General features: G+C 39.7%; 1 protein-coding gene across 1 annotated transcript; it reads right to left on the bottom strand.

Moving 5' to 3' along the window:
* Nucleotides 1-457: 457 nt before the first annotated feature.
* Bag4 (BAG cochaperone 4) lies at nt 458-23,923 on the bottom strand. Its single transcript, XM_027395364.2, has 5 exons — nt 23,592-23,923; nt 16,725-16,829; nt 7,130-7,384; nt 5,294-5,545; nt 458-4,361 (listed from the first exon to the last, which is right to left on the bottom strand). Exons 1-5 carry the CDS (start codon nt 23,862-23,864, stop codon nt 3,876-3,878), a joined length of 1,371 nt encoding a protein of 456 aa, XP_027251165.1. The 5' UTR covers nt 23,865-23,923; the 3' UTR covers nt 458-3,875.
* Nucleotides 23,924-23,972: the final 49 nt, after the last annotated feature.

Here is a 23,972-nt window from a genome sequence, read left to right as displayed (position 1 = left end):
CTGTTTTTCATGGATTTGACTCAGAACTTAATTTTATTTTATTTTTTCCACCTGCAATTTGGGATGGTATTGTTTCTCTGTATTTCTTTGGAGGTTGTCCGGGAACTTGTGCTGTAGACCAGGCTGGCCTTGAACTCACAGAGATCCACCTGCCTCTGCCTCCCAGTGCTGGGATCAAAGGCGTGTTCCCACACCACCTGGCAAGGCTTTTCTTAATGGACAATTTAATTCATGATTAACTTAAAGGTTATTATTTATGTCAATTAATTAAAGTGCTGTTTTCAAACCCCATTCCTTTTATTGTTGGTTGTTTTTGTTTGTACACACCTCATTCTTTAAAGGCATTTAAAACAAGCATGCACTGATGGGTAGAGACAAACAGAACCAGACAACTCATCTGGGCTGGTTGTTTAGAGCGGGATGTTTACCTGAACAAAGGTGCTAGAGAGAAAAAAGCTGTGTTTATCATGCCAGATGTAGGTAACTTTATTCAAGATTTGACAAAAAATGATCCCCAAAGTAATATAAATTTAGACACCTTAAAAAAGTCTAGATGTAAAATTTCAAAGGAAAAGTGTTTCATTTCAAATCAATTTTAAGTCAAAAGTCAAACAAATTTTACAAATCATAAATATTATTTTCATTCTTAAATTCATTATATTTTCAAAGACAGGTCACTAACATTGCTTTTTTCTTTGATACTGGCCATTTGCAATCAATTATCATGGTTTATATCTTTAAGTTCTGAGTTCGTACCTATCTTCAATATCTTGATATAATTAAAAATATAAATCCAGAATCCACAGTTCTTCCTTCCAGAAGAATTCCAGTTATTAAATATAGAAGAAATGAAAGAAATAGAAAAATCACCATTTGAACACCACAGTAGTAAATGCCACAAGCAAGATCTGCCAGGAGACAGGAGAGGCAAATTCTAAGCAGAAACAGGACAGTTGCATAGTCATACTCAGTAATTACAAAGGAAAGCAGGGTAAGCTTACAGTAGTAAATCCTAGCAGACGCCACTTCAGCAGAGTGCTCAAAGTGAACCACACAGGAAATACATGACAACACCAGCTATCCTTATGATACAGTGTCACAGAGGGAAAGACTACTCAGACAGAACTAAATGCGAAATGGGATCTGGTACAGTGAAGAGGATGCTAATAAAAAGATCAATAAAATATTTACTATTAGCTTGCTACTTTAGCTAGTATTAACAGCACTATAAAAGATTAACTCTCAATTGTGACAAATGTTTTAGTTAGGGAACAAGTCAGAACAAGGGGAAGATAGATGGAGGGTACACAGGAAAGCTATTTTTTACAGCTCTTCTGTAAGTTTAAAATCATGTTAATAGTTCAAAAAATAACTTAAGATATATACACATGTATGTACATTTGTGCATAACGTGTATAATACGTAAAAATGAAGAATGCAGAAATTGGCAACTTGGGCAGCATAAGTTAAGCAAAACTGTGTTCTTCTGTATCTATCAGTGTCTCGATGGCAACATGGCATTAAGGTTTCTCCTCTTATACTTTTAAGTATACTTGTCATGTTTTTATAGAAAACTTTTTTCTTTGAGGGTGGTTAGGTCTCACTATTGGCTAGCCTGGCATTTACTATGTAGACCAAAGTGGTCTCAGAATCAGAGACCCATCCACTTGCCTCTGAATGCTGGGGTTAGAGGTAAAAACATTTCCGTATTAGCCCAAAAATAAGAGAATCAGGACTACAGTTGTAGCTCAGTACAGTGCTTGCCTAGCATATACACAGCCCTGAGTTTGAGTCTCAGCACCACATAACCCAGGCACAAACCTGTAATAGAAAGGTGAGGCAGAAGATCAGGACTTTCAGGTTGTCCCAGGCTAAATACCAAGTTTAAGGCCAACCTGGCACAAAATTCTGTTTCAAAAATAAAACTTGTTATAAAACACACACATGTGTGCACACACACATCAGATAGATAGATAGATAGATAGATAGATAGATAGATAGATAGATAGAAAGAAAGAAAGAAGATAGAGCATGTGTGCTACTATGTAGCCCTGGATGATCAGGAACCTCTCTGTAGACCAGGTTGACCTTGAATTCAAGAGATCTACCCACCTCTGCCTGGATTAAAAATGTATACCACCAAACCCAGCTAAATAAAATCGTTAAAAACAACAGCCTCCTGGATAAAATAATCACATCTTGAATCACTTATCCTTTTAGTTTTTTGAGACAGGATCTCATATGGCTCAGAGTGGCCTTGGCCTTGAATTCATTTTGTCGCTGAGGATGTCGCTTGCAATCTTCTTCCTGCCTCCACCTCCCAAATGCTGAGACAGTTACGTACCACTAATGCCTGGTTTATGCAATACTGGGGATTTAACCCAGGACTTCATGTATGTTGGGCAAACACTCTATTAACTTAGCAACATCCCCAGCATCCATACAATATTTTTACTACATTTCTACTTATTATATGTTGGCATCGGTTTGGTTCTATGTAATTAGAAGGGAGATGGCTATAGGTTTAGTATCACTAACATAAAGGTCTGCTAGTCTAGAAAACAAGTATCACTTTGATATTTTACTAAGAAACTGCTTTTGTTGCAAAAGCAGATACTGTATGCTAGACCTCACTTTAGATTTAAAAGGTAAATTATTTACCTGTCTCTGTATAACAACATATATGGATAACCAAGAAAGGCCCCTTTCTTAAATTTGGTTTAACAAATCGACTGTTATTAATAATAAATAACATATTTCTTATGAAATAAGCAATTCTATGTAATTTATCCTATGAAATAAAGAGCGAATTTAAGATAAAACAATGAATTTCCTACTTTAGCTATAGCTGACTCATTCCCTGAGCATGAGTCTCCTTTTCCTTCTATCAACTATAAACTGAGCTCAAATCTGTCCCATAGAAACTATTAAATGGAGAACAGTATTATTAAATAGTCATATTTGTTGCCTTTTGCAGCCACTCTTTATACTAACTGTGGCATTTAGGTTTTTTATGTTTCTATCATACGGCTCTCTATAGAAGCAGCAATAGCCAAAGATATTTTTCTAAAAAAAGCAATTTCAAAAGTGGATCTTTATCCAAATACAACAAAAAAAGCAAAGAAGTAAAACGTCCACAAACATTGTCATTCTTATGTTAATGTAATTTCCAAATTCACCTTCCCAACTACTATGAAAAGCAGAAGTGGGAAGATCTCTAACATAACATGCTACACAAAACAGAGAGAAATGATTGACTTCAGGAGCTCACTACACACTACAATAGATTCAAGTGGTGAAAGGGTATGAATTTGTTCAGAACTGCCCATTTATCTGGCTGCCAGTATTTGATTATTTTAAACATATTACTACAAAATGTACCAAGAAGTAGAATAATATTACATTTGTGAACTGCAGATAACAAACAAAACAGAGGTCAAGAGTCTAAGCTATAATTTACACATGAAGTATATGCAGTCACAATGCACAAAAATGTGACAGTCTAGATGCATACAAAACAGCCTGCTTGTCTTGGATTATGTTTTGATAACCTGTTACATAAAGTCTATTTCCCTCCTGCTGATAAGAAGCAGCCTAGAGATGCCCATGGATTTCTTCAGGAGTGGGTCTACTTGGTAATACTGATAATTCCAGTTTCCTTGTTATGTTCAGTGATCTGAAAACCGCAAAGAGCCCCATAATGTGTTCGTCCATTCCTCTGCCAGCTTCTCAGCTTCTTTTCCTTTCAAGTTTTAGGTCAGAAGTTGGAATGTGTTGCTTCTTGTCACAACAGGATTTCAAAAGACGGTAACTAACCAAATTCAAGAGTTCTTTGGCCAAATTAGTAACAGGGTTACCCTTCATTCCAAATTATTTCATAATCCCTTTTTCTCTAATTTCTCCAGTATGGCCTGGATCTTACAGACAGCCTCTTTTCTGGCCTGACGGACGGAGTCCTGGCCTCCAGTTTCAACAGAATCTAGTTCTAAAAGTTCCTTTGTCAGCATCTCTTCCAGAAGCCAGTATGCTTTGTCTGTCTTTTTTCCTACAAACTCTTCTACTTCTTGCTCAAGATACTGAACCTTTTCCAGCACATGTATGATTTTTTTAATACTTGGAGGTGTACCTTCACCTGAAGAAAAACACTCTTCAGGGAGATTATTACTCTGAACTGGATTGCTGGCATGGTCACTGGCAGCATTACCATACAACTGAGGCTCAGCACTGTATTGGACTTGAGAATCCAAAAGGTCTGAATTATCATTGTTCATTGCTCCTGAAGACTCATACTGATGGACACTGCACGGAAAGCTGTGCCGGTTCACGCTTTGGCCCGACTGGTTATAGGAGTACGAGGGATCCTTAGAATGAGAAGACAGAAAGGAGAACAAAAGCTATTTTAATGGGAGGCTATCAACATCAGATATGTTAGTACCCACCTTTCCCAAACAGGAAAGTACTTGAAAATATTCCCACCAATAAAACTGGATTTATTGAAGATAACAGGGAAGCCCTTTCAAATAAAAGCCACAGAATTCTTAAATATGATGGGTTAGAATCTACCTCAATACTAGTCATCTTTGTGAATACTTCATAATCAATCTTACTCCCTCACAATTCATTCAGTGACTTGATATTTCCTCCTTAAATAGTGAGAGACCCAGGCACACAACCAAAAGCAGACAGGGTTCTGCCTGAGGCTTATGTGAATGACACCACACAGTGTTGTGCTACTTCACACTGTCTTTCATCTTCTTACCACATAGCATTTGAGGTCGTAAAACACATGTTTTGATTCTATTTAATATTCAGATAGTATCATAGTAAAAATTAAGCATTTCTTTCCATATTTTTAAAAAAGATATTGTGCTGGAGAGATAGCTAGCAGTTACCAGCACTGGCTGCTCTTCCAGAGGACCCACATTTGATTATCAGTAGCTACAAGGTAGCTCATTAACTGCCTGCAATTTCAGTTCCAGGGAATCTGGCCTCCAAGGACACCAGGCACACTCATGGTACATAGACATACATGCAGCCAGTGCATCTATACACACACACACACACACACACACAATAGAAAAGCACAAAAAAGATAACCTAAAAAAAAAAACCACCAACGATAATGTCTATAAGAAAAAAACAAAAACATAAATCAAGCTACATAATGCTGTAGTGTAGTAATCAACTTTTTTGCAGTTAGTCTCCTCCGCCATAGGCAAATACAGAGATGTGTCGTCTTGTATTCTCTTAATTACCTAGAGATCAAAACTGCAGCATTTGGAAGGTGTCCTACCTTGGGTTGTTGGGGTGGTGGTGAAGGAGGTTGCTGAGGAGAACTGTTGCCAGGCCAGGGTGAAGCACTTTCTGTCATGTAGAGATTCCCAGATGGTGCTGAGGGTGCAGCTGAAGGCCAGGGGTAACGGGTCCCCATACCATAAGCACCAGAAGCCCATGCATCATCTTGTGGTCGTACAGTTGCTCCTGACTGTGGCACAGTACGGTTACCATCTCCATAAGGATAATGAGGCAAGGTCATTGCAGGGTTCTAGATTGGAAAAAACAAATATGCTGGTATGCTAATTGGTCACTGCTTAAAAAACAAAACAAAAAGTTTAAAGTAATAAAAATAGCTTAGCCGGGTGTTGGTGGTGCATGCCTTTAATCCCAGCACTTGGGAGGCAGAGGCAGGCTGATCTCTGTGACTTTGAGGCCAGCCTGGTCTCCAGAGCAAGTGCCAGGATAGGCTCCAAAGCTACACAGAGAAACCCTGTCCCGGAACACCAAAATAAATAAATAGATAGATAGATAGATAGATAGATAGATAGATAGATAGATAGATAGATAGATAGATATAGCACAGACAGATCCTGACCTTCGAGTAAGTCATTATTTGGTTACCAAAAGTTCTCCACACCTGAGAAACCGTGACTCCAAAACACAAAGAACAGAGTTGGTGAAAGCCTTAGGAATAAGACCTAAAATTCACTGGATGAAGCATGTTATTTTCTAAAAATACTACACGCTATAATCTACACGCTATAAATACAAATACAGTAGAATTCTTTTCGAAACAAACAGAAAGAAACGTGGTATATTCCTAGCATATTAATACAAACCTAACAGCACTGGAAAAGATTAAGTTAGGGAAAGTTTCTAACAACTACTAAAGATTTATTACAAAAGTTTTATAGGGGCTGCAGAAATGTGTCAGTAGTTAAGAGCATACAGTTCTCTTCTAGAGGACCCTGAGTTCAAGTCCTAACACCATGTCAGGTGGCTCCCAAACCCGTCACTCCAGTTCCAGGGGTTCTCACACCTCTGGCATTTGTGAGTACCTGCATTCATGTACATGTATACAAACACAATCATACATGCACACATGTATGATTTTACCTAGAGATCAAAATGATTTTAATAACATGCTGTTATTAAAAATAATGGAAATAAAGGGGGGGAGGAGACAAGATAGGAGCCAGGTATGGTGGCATATGTCTTTAGTCCCAGCACTCAGGAAGTAGAGACAGGCAGATGGCTGTGAGTTTGAAGCCTCCTTGGGCTACATACTGAGACCTGGCCTTAAAAAGAAAGAAAGAAAAGAAAAAAATTATAATTATGGGCTGGTGAGTTGGCTCAGTAAGTAAAGGCACTTGCTATGCAAGTCTGGTGACCTGAATTTGATCCCTGGAATCTATAGAAGATAAAAAGAGAACACATTCCACAAAGCTGCCCTCTGACCTCCACACATGGCTGTGGTACATGTGTCATCCCCCCAACAACCACCAGGCACACAAATAATAAATTTAACTTAGAATTTAAAAGAACTATGATCATATATTTTTAAGGTATCTTTGGCCAAAATCCTTCATAGAAAAATATCTGAATATCTATGTTTTCTTTCGTTTTTTTGAGACAAGGCCACACTATCTAGCCTTGGATGGTCTTGAACTCAATGGGCTTAGCTTGCCTCTGCCTCATGAGAATTGGGATTAAAGGTGTACACACCATGCTTGGCTCTAGTTGTTTTCTTAAGCTGGTACTCATATAATAAATGGTACTCATATAATAAACAACTTTCCACTATTTACAATTCAGGAAGCAGACATTGTTTCCCTGACAGAAAACTGCTTACCTGTGAAGTAGGATATCCTGGAACCTGACCCCTGAGAGGAGGCGCTTCTGTTTGACAGTCCTGCTGGGAATATATCCAACGAGAGACAGGGGTTGGGCTGTTCCCAGGTGAACGGTAAGTGCTTGGAACTTCCGTGGAGTAATTGCTTTGAGTATAGCCAGGTACATAATAAGCCCCAGAGTATGAGGCAGTATTTGGTCCAGGGCCAGGAGGGTATGGTGTACCATATGCTCCATTTGTATAAGAATTCAAACTCTGAAAAAAAGGAAAATCAGGGAGGAAGAAAGATGAATGGGTTAAAGGGCTGAAATGTGTTGTAGAATATTAAAGAGATGTTACATTGGGCTGGAGAGATGACTCAGAGGTTAAGAGCACCGATTGCTCTTCCAGAGGTCCTGAGTACAATTCCCAGCAACCACATGGTGGCTTACAGACATCTATGATGAGATCTGGTGCCCTCTTCTGGCCTGCAGAGATACATGCAAACAGAATACTGTATACATAACAAATCTTTTTTTTTTTTTAAAAAGAGGTGTTATATTTGTTTATGCTGTGGAACATTTGTTTTAATGATGCAAAGATGTATTGCATTCTTTTATGTTGTATTTGTATTCCCAGCAACCACATGGTGGCTTACAGACATCTATGATGAGATCTGGTGCCCTCTTCTGGCCTGCAGAGATACATGCAAACAGAATACTGTATACATAACAAATCTTTTTTTTTTTTTAAAAAGAGGTGTTATATTTGTTTATGCTGTGGAACATTTGTTTTAATGATGCAAAGATGTATTGCATTCTTTTATGTTGTATTTGTTTAACTCTGTGAAGCTGTGTTACTGTGCCTGCCTAAAACACCTGATTAGTCTACTAAAGAGCTGAATGGTCAATAGGGAGGCAGGAGAAAGGATAGGCAGGGTTGGCAGGCAAAGAGAATAAATAGGAGAGAAAGAGGGATGGGGAAGCAATAGAGATCAGGGAGCAAGAAAAGTAGGGGCCAGCCACTCAGCTACATAGCCAGCCACAGAGTAAGCATGAAACTAAGATTACAGAAGTAAGAAAAGGAAAAAGCCCAGAGGAAAAAGGTAAACAGGATAAGTTAAGAAAAGCCGCTAGAAATAAGCCAAGCTGAGGCTGGGCATTTATAAGTAATAGCAATCCTCTGTGTGTTTATCTGGGAGTTGGGTGGCGGGCCCAAAGAGCAAAGAGCCAAAAGAGTAAAGAGTAAGAAAACAACCAACTATAGAAATGCACTTAATGTCCAACCTTGAAAATGTTAGGAAGAAAAGATACCAGTAACTGACAAAAATCTAAGCTACCTCAGCAGTCTATGAAGCACTCTTTCTCTTCTCTACTGTAAGCACAATACATGCACTGAACTCAGCTATAACTCTAAGTTATGTTGCACCAATGGAAGAATATATTGTGATGGCAGGTGAAGTGACAAAGTAATGACCTTCCCAAACATTTCTTAAATATTATTCACAATTACATCCATTATCAGAGAACTTGTATCCACAGAAGGTGACTCTAGGAAATGTGGGGGACTAGCTAGAGAAAAAAAGAAATACTATTACATAATAGAAAGGATAAAGAGAGAAATCAGAGATAGAGCTCACTCTGTAATTACTCTTAGCTGCAGTTTCTCTAACAGGAAAATGAAGAGTCTAAACTTACCTTCCAGAATTACAGAGAAAATTAAGTGAGATAACAAAAAAATCAATGACTTAGCAGGTACACAATATGCTCAACAGACGGTGATTACATTGCTGTAAGTATTATGACGAGTTCAAGAAATGAACCTAGGTCTGATACTATATATAGTCCATATTCAACAGTGAAACCACCCTGCTTCCCAGATAACAACAGATATAACAGAGAAACTCCTTACTGCTTACTAGTGTGGTTGTTGTTTTAAACAGCACTGGGAACTAAATCCAGAGCCTTGTGCATGCCAGACAAGTGTGTTACCAATAATATACAATGCCAGTCCCTTCTCCTGTACTTTTAAATTACATTGCTGATATCCAGAATCCTGTTTAATACTCCAAATAAGATTAAAGCTAAGCCCTAAGCTTAAACTATTACTTTAATGTTCTCTGTCTCTCTGTCTCTGTCTCTCTATTTGTGTGTGTGTGAATGACGGGTGTATGTGTATGATGTGGAGGGGACATGTACGTGTCTCGGTATACATGTGAAGGTCAGAGGACGAACTTGTTTGACACAGGGCCTCTTATTTACTCCAGGCGAGGGATTACAGACACATGGGCTACTGCATTTAGCCTTTATGTGGTTCTGGGAATCCAAATTCAGGCCATCACATTTGCACAGCAGGCATTTTGTTCACTGAGCCATCTCCCCAGGTCCACTTTAGCTTTTTTAAAATTGTAAAATCATGTTTTCTTGTAACCACTGCTGTCTCTAATCCTTATTATTTTCACTACACAGAACTAAAATGGCTGTGTTGGTACCTGTTTATAATCCCAGCACCATGGCAGGGAAAATTTCATGATTATAGCTAGTAGACTACATAGTGAGACCTTGTCTGAGGGAAGGGAGGAACCCTAAGTTTGTGTATACACACCTGTGATCCCAGCACTAAGACAGGAGGAATATGAGGTAGAAGACAGCCTAGCCTACATTAGTAGGACCTGTTTCAAACAAGAGAAACAAAATTCAAATGCCCAAAGAACTGAATGTGTGGTCAGGAACAATAAAAGATTAAAGGGCCAAGTAATATTTACCCAGAAGCCCTTAAGGTTTTCAGTCTGAAAAAGTACAGATTTGATAAGATATCACGTGACTTTTTGTTGTGTAAATCATTCACCTAGAAAAAAGTCACCGGTATGAAGTAGCTCATGTACATTATTTGTAATTACACACAACAGGATAGAGCAGGAGAGAAGGCTCAGTGGTTAAGGGCACTGGCTGCTCTTCCAGAGGATCCAGGTTCAGTTTCCAGCACCCACATGACAGCTCACAATCATCTCTAACTCCAGTCCAGGGGATTCAATGCACTTTTCTGGCCTCTGTGGGGACTGCATATGTGTGGTGCACATACATACAAGCAAGTAAGGCATCCATATATAAATTTTTATATATAAAAATAAAAATAAGTAACCCTTAAAAAATTAACAACACAAACCATAGAGTTTAAAGCCAGATAGTGGCAGTGCACACCTTTAATCCCAGCACTTGGGAGGCAGAGGTAGGTGGATCTCTGTGAGTTCAAAGCCAGCCTAGATTACAGAGTGAGTTCCAGGATAGGCAGAGCTACACCGAGAGACCCTGTCTTGAAAAACAAAGAAACAAACCTAAATCCTGTATGATAATGCAATAATTAAATGATTTTTAAAGTTTTTAAAAATTTATTTTTATTTCATGCACATTGGTGTTTTGCTTGTATGTATGTCTGTATGAGGGTGTTGGAAATGGAGTTACAGACAGCTGTGGGCTGCCATGTGGGTGCTGGGAATTGAACTTGGGTCCCCTGCAAGAGCAGCCTATACTCTTAACTGCTGAGCCATCTCTCCAGGCCCAAGGACTATTCTTGAAGGAATTTTATTCAATTTATTGTTAGAAACAAGTAGATTTAATTAGAATTGTTTCCTTGTAAGATTTTTTTTTTTAAAAAAACTTTACTTATTCACTCCTTTTTCTTTTTTTGAGACAGGTCTCATTGTGTAATTTGATGGGCCTGGAATTTTCTATGTAGAAAGGGCTGGCCTTGAATTCACAGAGATTCTTCCACCTCTGCCTCCTGAGTACTAGACTAAAGGTGTGTGCCATCCCCTCAGCCAGGTTGCTGAAGCTACTCAGTGTCCGTGTCCTGGTCTTGTTCTCCAGTCTAGTGGAGGTCAGCCTCTGTACTCCACCAGATCAACAAGCAAGCCAAGCAGCATCCCAGCTCAAGTCCTCTCTCCATCTTTACAAAGTAGGAGGAACTGGAGCAGCTCTGTATGTACTGCACAGTCCAGATGTCAGCAGGAACAGAAAGAATAACCCAGAACTTTGGAACAAACTGGGTCTCAATAAATAGAAACTCTACTAGACTACAGCAAACTGAAGACCCATGAAGTTCACCATATAGCTGTTTATATAATGAAGGTCTTTCAGAGGCCATCTACACAATTCCCACTTAACCAAAAATACTTCTCCTCTGAATGCATGAAATCATGTTATTATTTTTTTGTGGATTTTATTACATTGATGAATAAATCTCTGAAACTTGGTCATGTCACTATTTAACACTGAAAATCCATATGGGATTTTATAGCTACAATGTAGGGAATAAAGTACTAGAATTTAAAGAAAAAAAAAAAAGGAAGAAAGAAAGAGGGGAAGAAAGAAAGAAGGAAAGAAAGAAAGCAGGTGTGTGCCACCATGCCTGGTCTTATCTTCTCCTTTTTTTAAAATTTATTTTTATTTTATATGCATTGATATTTTGCCTGCATGTGTATCTGTGTGAGGCTGTCAGGTCTTGGAGTAAGACAATTGTAATCTGCCATGTGGGTGTTGGGAATTGAACAGATCCTTTGGAAGAGCAGCCAGTGCTCTTAACCACTGAGCCATTTCTCCATCCCCTTTATCTATTTCTTTTTGTGTGTGTGTGACAGTGGTGGGGTCATGTGTACACAAATACTATGGCACAGATTTTGAGCTCAGAGGACACCTGGTGAGAGCTGCCAACATGTGGGTTCCAGGAACTGAACCTGGTGATAAGACTTGGTGACAAGTCCCTTTATTCACTGAGTTATCTTGCTGGCACTCCTTTGTACAGTTTTAATCATGCTATGTGCATTAGTCACTTTTCTATTGCTGTGATAAAAACACCATCACCAAGACAACTAAAGAGGAGAGTTTATGTGGGCTTCTGGTCCCAGAGGGTAAGTTCAATGTGGTAAAGTGGAGACTCAGAAGCTGGAGAAGCAAGCTGAGAGCCATAATCTTTTTTTTGTTTGTTTGTTTTTGTTTTTTAGTTTTTTGAGGCAGTCTCTCTGTGTAGCCCTAACTGTCCTGGAACTTGCTCTGTAGACCCAGCTGGCTTTGAACTCATAGAGATCCACCTACCTCTGCCTCCCTGCTAGCTCTGTCTTAAGTATCACCCATAACTATTAATCTATATATTTTATAAACTTATCTTACTTATTGAGGACACCGGCAGAATGTGTCATGTCTTTCTGGGATCACATGGCGGCTCTTCCCTACTACATTTCCCAGAATCCTCCTCGACTCATAGTCTCATCTATCTTGCTTCCTTATTGGCCAACAGTGCTTTATTCATCAACCAATAAGACAAACACATACATAGAAGGACCTCCCCCATCATCTCCTCTTTTCTGTCTAAATGAAAGAAGGGTTTTACCATTAACATAGTAAAATACATAACAAAACAGTTATCAAGTAAGAACCATAGTTACGATATTTAGTTCATTAACATTCAGCAAGATTTAAAGAAAATATTCTATCATCTTATCTTTGTGAGTCGAAGGTCTTATAGGTAGCTTATCTTTTATAATAACTAAAGAAAACTATAATCATAACTATCTGTCTTCAACTCCATCAAAGACCACAAAAGTATAATATATAAACTTTAGAATTGACAGAGACATCTTGCTACCTGGACAGTCACTCAAAGTTCCTCTGTAACTTTGGGGCATCCATCTTCAGCCTATAGGCCACAGTGTGTCTGGCAGACTCTCCATGAAACAGGAACCCTTCAGTACAGTCTTGTTTTGCAAGTTCAGCAGTCACTTTCCTGTGGGTCCTGCATGTCCAGTTTATCAAACAGTCCAGGCAAGAGCAGTTTCTTGCCCAAATGGCTAATCTTGCCATGTAGAAAGCAAGCTCTGTAACAAGTTTCTTCAATCTCCATCTTCCTCTCAAACATAATTGGTGTGCCAGGAGCAGTTGTGTCTCATTGTCATGAAAAACCCTAAACCATTTAAATGTCATATATTCTGTAGGTCTTTGAAAGGTTTGAAGAATATCTATCTCAAATACATCTCTGTATATCTAGAAAACCTAACTAACCTAACTGTAAGTTTTGACTATTATACCTAACTAAATACAATCTGTATTTAATTATGCATTACATTTTAAAAGATCAGTATAAACAAAATACCCAAACAAGAGGAGACATATACATATCACAAAAATGACTTTAAATTTGTATCAATAAATGAAAATCCATACCAATGTAAAGTATTCATTCCTATTCCCCTTTTTTCCTTTACAAAGAAATTGACTGTGATCATTATCATTTGTAATCAACCCCATTTAAATGAATACAAATATTTATAAACAATATTTGGGAATTCAGGTGTCATTCATTCCAAACTGCTTCCTGCTGGTTGGGGGTGATGTCCATACCATGGGGATCATGATAAAACATAGAAAGAAACCTGGCCACAGCCATCTATGACTGCATTATCTTAGCTGTTTTGGATGTAGGATCAGTTGGGCCACTGCTTCAGGGGGTCTTGCTTGATCAAACCATATTAGTCTGGAAGGAATCCATAGCTTTCCATTTTCTGTGAAAACACAAGCAAAAACTCCTTTCCCAAGTAACCTGTCCTTATATTCAAATTTAGAAGTCAAAGCATTTTTAAAATATATAAGTTGGATTAATTTAGCAGCATTGATAATCAAATGCATTGTAGCAGTTGTAGCTCTTTCCTCAGCAATCAAATAATTTAAAGACAACAATGAAGCATATAGTATCCAGACTCTCTGTGTATTTTCCATCTTTACGTGGCTTTTTATTATTCTATTTCTTTTACTTTTATTTTTTCCTTTTATGAGACAGGGTTTGGAAATCTGCCTGCCTCTGCTTCTGGAGTGGGCGATTAAAGACATGTGCTACCAAAGCTCAGCTACTCTTTTTCTTCTTCCTCTTTTTTTTTTTTTTTAACAGTTTATCCCATTTCTTTTTCTCTCAGAAGCCTAAGTATATTTTTAAACACACTGTAAACCTTTAGAGGTTTTTCTTCATCTAAATCTGTCTTTATTGTAAATCTTTACCTATTTCTGGCCACGCGGTCTTTTATCTGGTAAACAACATTGCTAAAGTTAAGGACAGGTTACTTTTTTAGCAGTTGTCTTTCCAAGATGGCTGGGGTGGGGGTGGGGGTATGTTTACTGCCAGACTGAGAGCTGTGCTGGGATTAAAGTCATGTGCCACCAGCACCCATGGACAGCTATAATCCTAAACTATAAGTACAAAGCAGAAAGAGGGAGCTCAAAGTCTCTCAAGTCTTTAAACCCTCAAAGTCTACCCCAATGACATACTTCCTTAAGCAAGGCCACACCTCTTAAGTCTCATAAACAGTACCACCAACTGAGGTCCAAGTTTTCAAATGCCAGAGCCAATGGGGGGGGTGGGGGTGGGCAGGACAATCTCATTTAAACCACCACGATATGGTAGTTTTTGTTTTTATTTTTGTTGATTTTTAAATGAACATACTTAGGTTTATTTACTAGCAATAAGATATGCTAGTTGGAATTTTCTTCAAAATACTCTAAGAAATACTCCAAAGATAAATACGGTCAAGTGTTGAGACTTGTGGAAGCTGAGAGGACATTTGTTTCTTTTGTTTGAAATTTTCCCTAATGGTAAAGAGGAGGAGGAAGCAGCAGCTGGGGATGGTGGTCATCGGTCCACACGTAATTCCTGCACAAGGGACTAAGCGCTCTCTCAGAAAGGAGGAAGTTCCTGTCACTGAGTCTGTAAACTGCACATGACACACAGGCACAAAAGTTTGCAATAGGGCAGCAGAGATGGCTCAATGGGTAAAAGTGCCTGTTTTGCAAGCCTAGTGACAGCAGTTTCATCCCTAGAGCCCAGGGAAAATAGCTTCTGATACAGATGTTTCATTTCTTTTCTCTGTAACTTAAATTTTTTTCAGTAACATAAATAAAAATATTTTCTGAAAAAAAAAAAAAAAAGAAAAGAAAAAGAAAATAGCTCCTGAGAGCTGTCCTCTGCCTTCCACAAGTACACTGTGGCACACTCCACACAGACAGACTATGGAAAAAATGGATTAAAACATTTAAAAGATATGTAAGTGTTTCAGGTATATACAGATGACAAAGGAAAGGCTGAAGACGCATTTCCCAAATACAACCATATTAGGACAGTACAAACAGTTATTTTTACTCTTTCTTATTTTCAATTTCACTTATATGCCTGTCTGTCTGAGAAGGGTCTTACTCTGGAATTCACTGTGAAGCCTCTGTTAGTGCTAAACTTGCGGTTCTTCTTATCTCTGCTTCTGCATCCTCTTTTCCCCCTTATTTTGGTTTTTCTCTATGAAACAGTCCTGACTGTCCTGGAACTCACTCTGTAGACCAGGCTAGCCTTGAACTCACAGAGATCTGCCTGCCTCTGCCTCCTGAGTGCTGGGATTAAAGGCGTGTGACTCCACTGCCTGGACAGTTTTCTTAAGGCATGATCATGTTTAAATCTTTATTATCTCAGTCATCTCAGGAACCATCTTAAATAAATCTGCAACTATTCCATATATGCCATCTGGAAAATCAGCACTTCTGGGTCTTTGTTAATAGCTACAATTACCTTGTTGTCTAAATACTAGACGGCTCCAGACATCCTGACAGCAATATAAAGTTCCTGTCTGACCAAGCTGCATGCCATTAGGAACAAAGCCAGCATCAATAACAGCATGGGAAGCACCAACTGCACTATATAGCTGATTTGCAAATCATCTAACAATGTAAAACCCCAACCCCAGATACCATCACTCTGGCACCAGTTAGTTCTGGTTGATCACTCTCAATTTCTAGTCTAGCCACTCTCATACTCCTGCTGGCAAAGAACCTGGTGCCTTCTCTGAACTTGCACTATCTCCACTTGTTGCTGCAGCCTCAAAAGTCGTTCCCTGAAAGCCAGGTGGTGCTGGCACATACCTTTAATCCCAGTACTTCGGGAGGCAGAGGCAGGCGGATCTCTGTGAGTTTGAGGCCAGCCTGGTCTACAGAGCAAGCTCCAGGCCAGGCTCCAAAGATACAGGGGGAAAAAAAAAAGAATATGATCAAAACATATAGAATGAAGAAAATTAAATAAAATAAAAAAGGAAAATGTCATAATGAGACCCATCATTATATATACTTAATAAATGCATATATATATATATATATATATATATATATATTATATTTTTTTTTTTTCTTTTTCCCCTCGAGACAGTGTTTCTCTGTAGCTTTGGATGCTGTCCTTGAACTCACTCTGTAGACCAGGCTGGCCTCGAACTCAGAGATCCACCTGCCTCTGCCTCACAAGTGCTGGGATTAAAGGCATGCACCACCACCACCCGGCTTGCTAATAATTTTTTTAATTAAAGCTTCGTAGAGTGCTTACTTAAGTGTTCATGAAGCCCTGGATTTGATCCGTAACACTAAATAAAACTGAGTGTGGTAACAGGGGCCTATAATCCTAGCACTTGTGAGATGGAGCCACAAGGATCAAGAAGTTCAAGGTCAACCTCAACTATACACAATTTCAGGCCATCCTGTGCTATATAAAACTGTCTTAAAAAAAAAAAAGAAAAAAGACAGAAAATCTCAATTTTCAGTCATACCTGGCCTTGTAACTCTGGTCTCACAGGATATGCATTTGGGTATGGAGCCCTCGGTCGCACAGAATTCCAGTAGTTGGAATTATAGCCAGGGTATGGTGATTGTTCCTAAGGAAAAAGGGAAAACAAGTTAATTTTAAACAGCATTCTTCTTGTTGTTGATGCTTTCATTTCGAACAGTTTCCCTATTTATTTCCAGGTTGACCTCAAACTTGCAATCCTCCTGCCCCTAGCTAGAATTCCCAGTTAGAATTACAGGTGTGCATTACCACATTCAATTCACTCTGTTTTTAAATTTTGTTTTGTTTGAGACAGGGTTTCTTTGTTTAACAGCTCTGGCTGTCCTGGAACTCGTTCTTTAGACCATGCTGGCCTTGAACTCACGGAGATCCTCCTGCCTCTCTTTCTCTGCCTCCTCAATGCTAGAAATGGCGTGTACCAGTACTGCCTGGCCCAATTCACTCTTAATAACGAATGGTTAGATGGGAAAATGGATACCTCTAACAAGAGGCAAGATAATGGGAATCAAAAGGAACACCAGACAACAAAAGGAGCCCTACTATAAGGCCACTATAATTATTAAACTTAAAAAGATATAAGTACAAAGTATATCACATGCCCCAGAACAAAACAACTATTGAATAGCTGGTAAAAGACTGATCTTGGCCGGCCATTGTGGCACATGCCTTTAATCCTAGCACTCGGGAGGCAGAGGCAGGTGAATCTCTCTGAGTTCGAGGACAGCCTAGTCTACAGAGCAAGTTCCAGGGCAACCTCCAAAGCCACAGAGAAACCCAGTCTCGAAAAACAAAAAACAACAACACACAAAAGAAGAGTAATCTTATGCATTATCCACCATACAATGAAATGATAATAAAAGGGATTCTATGTCGAGATGGATAGCAAAACCATAGACAGTAATTTGCCTTCTCCCAATTCCAGTTGTCAGTACATGTTGAGTATACCCAATCTGAAAATCTGAAATCCAAACTGCCCTAATTCTGGATATTTTGAGCTTTGATATGGCATTCCAGGAGGAAAAAGTCACACTTGATCTCGGGTAATGAGCTGCAGTCAAATGCATGTAATGGACAGAGAGAGTGGCTCAGTGGTAGAGTCCTTATCAAGCTCATTCAAGGCTCTAGGTTCCATTCTCAGCACAGCAAAACAAACAAATAAATGCAGGGGTATTAAAATGTTGTACAGTTAGTTGCCTTTAAAGTTTACAAACATGTAAAAGTTGTACATTCTTGAATTTCATGTTTACATTTAGGTCCTGCCTTCAAAATAATTCATGATTTTTATGCAGGTATCTTCAAAAATCTGAAACCTGAAGTATTTCTGGTCCTAAATGTTTCAGGTATGAAATAGCCTGTTTAACATAGTTATTTGTCACTATTTAGGATAATACTTAACATAACAACGGTAGAATATGAAACTATTACTACTCAAGTTACTACACGTAAATACATCTTTTTTTTTTTTTTTTTTTTGTATTCTAGTGCTTTTTCCTATGGCTAAGCTTTCTGCTTACAACCTATAACTTCAGTACCATCAACTCATATAGAACAATCACCCTTGAAGGAGTAAGTCTAGCTGTGATGACATCTTTTCAGGCTGCGTCCTCAAATAAATTGCAATAAAGCCACTAAACTCTTGTAAGAATCCCCCAAACCAATTCTTAAACTTTTCCAAAGCACTGACTATCTAGTTTAACACATGATGTGTTTATTATTCAGTAAGGTGAGTTACTAGGCTTTGAACTTAAGAGTTTAAGTGTACTTTTGGCTCATAACAAACCATTTTTATTTCCTTTAAAGAAGAGGGTTTTGTCTGTTGGTTTTTGTGGTTTGTTGGTTATGCTGGATTAAACCTGGAATTATTGTGTATCTACACTCTTTCCCACGACTTTAAATCATGAGTAAAGACATGAGAAGACAAGGGCTGAAGCTGATTGCCCTAGGGGTGGTGGGGCCAAGTCTAAATCTTAAGAACTCCATCAAGGGACTGTCCTTCCAGTTGACTCTTTCAGGTTCAAATTTTACTACCAGTATCGTCCACACTATCCATTAGCTTTCTTCCTGACTCAGCTTCCTAACACCATATCCCTTGCTTTTCTTTCTTCAGATACCCACCTCACAAAAACCAAACCCTGTTGAAATGGAGTTATCCACTGTGTAGAGAAAACACAAGCAGCTCTCTAGTTTGTTTGTTTTTAGTTTGTCCTTTTTTACTTCCCATACTGGGGATTAAACCCAGAGTTTTAAGAAGCTAGGCAAGTATTCTATCAGTTTGGTACATCCTTAGCCATTTGTTATTTTACTTTAACATAGGGTTCTACAGAGTTGCCAGGCTGGTCTGAAAATTTCTAACCTTTCATCCTAAACTACCTCATGAGATGGGATTGCAGGCCTGGCCAAGCTCTCTTCTGTCTTCACTTTACACTATTGCTGTGTATCTCAAGAAGACACTCAGCACTGCTAACAATTACACAGACTACACAGTAGGCTTGCCCACACTCCACAACAATCTGAGTACATTTAATCAGGGTTGCTCCAATGAGCATGGATGAAGAGTTATTCACAGGAGCACAGACAGCATAACAGAGGCTACATCACTGAAGACTACCCAAACCCACCCCCAGCAACGATTAACTGTCAATGGTGCCTCTGGAAGGGGTGGGGCCTTGTCAGCCACTCTCTACTAGCATGTTTATGGCCTACAAATCCTCAGAAAGGTGGAGTCGCATGAGTCTCTCCTCCGTTACAGAGTGCTGCTAAGCCCAATATTGCGCAGGTAATCACAGCTACTGTGACTTCACCAATGCAACGATCATGTCACACCCAGAAGACAGTCTTCCCTAACAGCCCTCTCCTTTCTCTGGCTCTTAGTATTCCCATCCCCCACTTCCTTAATGTTCTTTGAGCCTTGGAAGGATAAAATATATGTCCCATTTAGGGCTGAGCATTCAACAGTCACATTTTTTTTCCAGCACATTAACCAGTTGTTAAGTCTCAGCACTAATCACCACCCACTATAACACACACATAAACCCTACCACCACCACTACCAACAACAGCAAACCTTTGACCAAACCTGAGAATAGCACTCATCTGTGAGCATCTGTAAACTTATGTTTACATAAGTAATTTGAAGGAAGATCTTTAGTGGGCACAATTTGTTCATTTAGCAAAACAGCAATTCTCTCCTGTAGTGGGACTCAAACACGAAGTGATTTGTTAACCCTATAACAGTCACACCACTATCACATAAGTGGGCACATTTTGGTAGGCAAGTTAGTGGTTTAGCATGGGTCCATATCTGGTTAAGACTGTTAGGATTTTTTTTTTCCCCCAAGATGCTTGCATAGCAACTCAAGGCATTATGAAAGTTAGCCAGCAGGGAGAAAGCTTCCAGCTCAGTTTCACTTTAATTTCTCTGTCCTGAAAACAACTCATTAAGTATCTTCAACAACAGGATTTTACCATCTAGCTCTGGTGGCCAACCAAGAGCAGTGGCAACAGAATAGAAAGAAATATTACAAACAACATGCATGTAAATACATCATATGTGTGTCTGGTGCCAGAAGGGGGCGACAGACCACCTGGAACTAGAGTTACAGACAGTTGTGAACTGTCATGTGAATGCTGAATTGAACCCAGGTCCTCTGGAAGAGTATCCAATGCTCATAACCATTGAGCTATCTCTCCAGCCCTAGAAGTTGCTCTCTCAAAAAAATGGATGAAAGCCTGGTGGTAGTGGCACAAGCCTTTAATTCCAGCTCTTAGGAGGCAGAAGTAGGCTAGTCTGAGTTCAAGACCAGCCTGGTCTACAAATCAAGTTCCAGGACAGCCAGAGCTACACAGAGAAACCCTGTCTCAAAACAAAACAAACAAACAATAAACCCCAAACCAAACCTGGTAAAAGTAGATTTCCAGTTTTCCTCTATACCATATTTAAATTTGTTAATTAAAAAAAAAAACAAAACAGGTAGGGTGGAGCTCACCTATACTACGAATTTGAGAGGTAGAGGCAAGAAGCTCAGAAATTCAAGATCATCCTTGGCTACATGGTGAGTTTGGGGCCAGCCTAAGATACAAGAGACCCATCTTGGAAAAATTAATGAGTAAAATCAAGTCTTTGTGTGTTCAGAGTAAGCTCCTCAACGTACTTGACCCTTTGCTGTGCACATGAATCAGTTGCAAGACTCTGCATTTCTAACAGCCTTGCAGTGATAGTAAAGGTTGCTACCCACAGATCACACTTTCTAGGTAGATTTTTAAAGTTTCCTGTAGGATTGCAGCTATAGGCAGGTCACTGATAAAAAATATGCCTAGAATATACAAGGCCCTGGGTACAAGTCTCACCATTAGGGGGAAAACAAAGAAAAAAATTCCTATACCCCTCTTTTCCGCATGTGAGGACACTGTACATGCATATTAAAGCCCGAGGCTGATTCCCTCAATTGCTCTTCTATCTCACTCAAAGAGGTGGGGTCTCTCAATCAAAAACCACAGCTCTCTGGCATTGCTAGCTAGTCTTGCCAGCCAGCTAGATCTAAGGATCCCAACTCTACCCTCTAAAGCTGGAATCACAGACAAGCCACCCAGCATTTACACGGGGTCTAGGGAGCCAATGCCCTGACTTCACATACAAGGCAAGCACCTTGGCCACAGAGCATTTCCCTAGTAGTGTTTTTGTTTGTTTGTTTGTTTGGTTTGGTTTTTTGTTTGTTTGTTTCTAAGATATATTATAAAATTTACTAAAATTCAATAAAGTTAGATTGTGGGTTTGAAAAAAAACGTACGTCTATGGCAACATGCATATCTTTGATTTGTTTTTTTTTGTTTGTTTTTTTGTTTTTTTTTTTTCTGGCTGTATAAGAAATTCTACCCTTTCATTGGGCATGGTGGCATATGCCTTTAATCCCAGCAGTCTGGAGGCCGAGGAAGAGGCAGGCAGACCCCTGAGTTTGAGGCCAGCCTAGTCTATAGAGTGAGTTCCAGGACAGTCAGGGCTACACAGAGAAACCCTATCTGGGGGGTGGGAGGAGAAGAAAAAGAAAAGAAATGAAATCCAATCCTTAACTTCTCAAGTTTCAGGATCATCACCCTGAAAAGTAAAGTTTAAAATGATTTATAAATGCCCATTATATGTTTCCAGTTCTATGTCAAACTATTCTAGCACCATAACCTACACTATTAGAACAGCTTTACTCCAACCAAACCTCACAACTCTCTACATGACACTGGAACTTTAACTTTTGCAAGTCTTTTTTCTATCTCTACTCCAGAAAACAGACTTAAGAGTTTGATAATATAGAAAACTCAATAGAAGTCAGTTGGCAGTTTAAAGATCACTCCTTTTCTTCATCAACTGATCTTTAATTTGGGCGAGTACTTCATCGCTAGACCATAAAAGTCCAACAGCCTACTTATTCCATCTTACTTATGGAATCAGCACAGAAAATATGGATTCTTCTTTACGTTAACCTCTTAGTACTGCATGTATTCATTCTTACACAAGTTTTAGAGAAATACTTAGTCCACCCTTTTAAAATGTACAATTCAGGGGTTTTTAAGGTACTCAAAACTGTGAAGCCCTTATCACTAACTTCAGAACACTAACACTTCAGAGGCCAGTTTTTCAATGCTTCCTTCCAGTCTCCAACTCCAGCAGCCACTAATGTTTCTGTCTCTAGGAACTTCTTACGGTGGCACTACATTTAAATGAAACTCAATCCTTGTGACTACCTTCACCCACCATGCATGATCTATTCAAGGTTCATCCACGTTGAAACAAATTGAATAGAGAATTCATTACTTTCTGGATGTTATGTTTTAGAACATATGCTATTGTATCCAGCCATTGGTAATCCAGCCATCAGTTGATAACTACATGAGTTTTTGGCCGTTGTGATTAATGATGCTATGAAGACATGTTAAACAACTTTTTAGGTGGACATGTCTTCCATTTCTTTTTTGTTTTTGTTTTTTGTTGTTTTCCATTTCTTGAGTATACTTAACAAGTGGATCTGCTAGATCACAAGCTAATTCTCTGCCACAAATTTTACAAACTACCCAGCTATTTCCCAAAGCACTGTAGTATTTTGCAATCCCATCATTAATGATTGGGAAATTTTATAGTTCATTTTCAGAAAATAAGGATGTTATGAAGGCCAAAGATGTGTGCCACCATCCTATACCATTTCTCCTTACAAGGAAAAAAATGGGAATACATTTTTGGCATGTATACAGGTAATAAAATGTTACAGGTCCAAATATATTAGGCAAGTTAATCTCCCAGAGCCGCCTTCTTTCACAAATGGGAAGCATTAATAACATCTGTCTTTCAGCCTTGTGGTGATTAAATAGAACATAAAGGTACTTTGCAACATTGATTATTCGTGATTCAATCCCAGGCAAAGATTTAGTGATAAGGGACTAAATGATGGATCCCCCCCCACCCCTCCCCCGCGGGAGGGGCTGCTGAGTAACGCCTGGGACTGCAGCTGCCCGAGCCACGCAGGATAAATTTTTACAGCCCAATCACCCTACATTACGCTCTCGGGAGACAGATTCCTGCAGCCTGCTACTAAGCTTAGGAAGTCAGCGCAGAATAATTTTTTTTTTTTTTTTTTTGGTGATAACTGGCACTCTTATGACGGCTGAAGTAAAAATGAAGGGACAAATGGAACACAAGCATCTATCCCCTCACTTACGTCTCCAGTCTCTTTCTCTGCACCTTCCCCAGAAGAAGAACAAATCAGAAACCCGAGTCGTAACAAACCCTAAGTATAAAACCCCCAATGGTCCTCACCTCCGCCCAAGACTTCCCTTCTGGGTCCCGGGAAAAGACTGCGAAGCTTACCTGGTGTGCGCCTCCGGCTCTGCTCGGCTCTGCCCAGGCGGCTCCGGAGGGGTAGTAGGCATCGCCACCTGCGCCTTCTCCGGGCCAGGTGGTCTCGGCCGGGGCGCCCCCGCGCCCTCGCCAGGAAACTGGAGGCTGGGGAGGCTCGGGCCGAAGAGGAGGGTATAAGGGCGGAGGTACGTGCACCGGGACATCGCCACCCCCGGGCCCATAGTAGCGGCCGTACGAAGGGCCGTCACTGGGGCCGTAGCCCGAGCGCCTCAGGGCCGACATGGGCTCCGCTGCCGCGAAGCGCTTCCCGCCCCCCACGGCCGGCCCATTGCGCAGGCGCCTGCGGGCGACAGGTACTGGCCGGCGGCGAAAGGGGTCGGACGGCTGCAG

The sequence above is a fragment of the Cricetulus griseus genome, assembly GCF_003668045.3.
Source record: "Cricetulus griseus strain 17A/GY chromosome 1 unlocalized genomic scaffold, alternate assembly CriGri-PICRH-1.0 chr1_1, whole genome shotgun sequence".
NCBI classification, from domain to species: Eukaryota; Metazoa; Chordata; class Mammalia; order Rodentia; family Cricetidae; genus Cricetulus; species Cricetulus griseus.
Note: the sequence above shows the minus strand (reverse complement) of the source record. Positions and strands in the feature narration are given on the sequence as shown.

Bases quoted from the DNA above. Each gene is read 5' to 3' on its own strand.
- Bag4 (XM_027395364.2), bottom strand. From the start codon at position 23,864: ATGTCGGCCCTGAGGCGCTCGGGCTACGGCCCCAGTGACGGCCCTTCG. The intron at 16,830-23,591 runs GTAAGCTTCGCA...CTTTTTCCTTAG, and splicing joins GAGCCGGAGGCGCACACCAG to GAACAATCACCATACCCTGG. The intron at 4,362-5,293 runs GTAGGACACCTT...TCTCATTCTAAG, and splicing joins CACCACCCCAACAACCCAAG to GATCCCTCGTACTCCTATAA.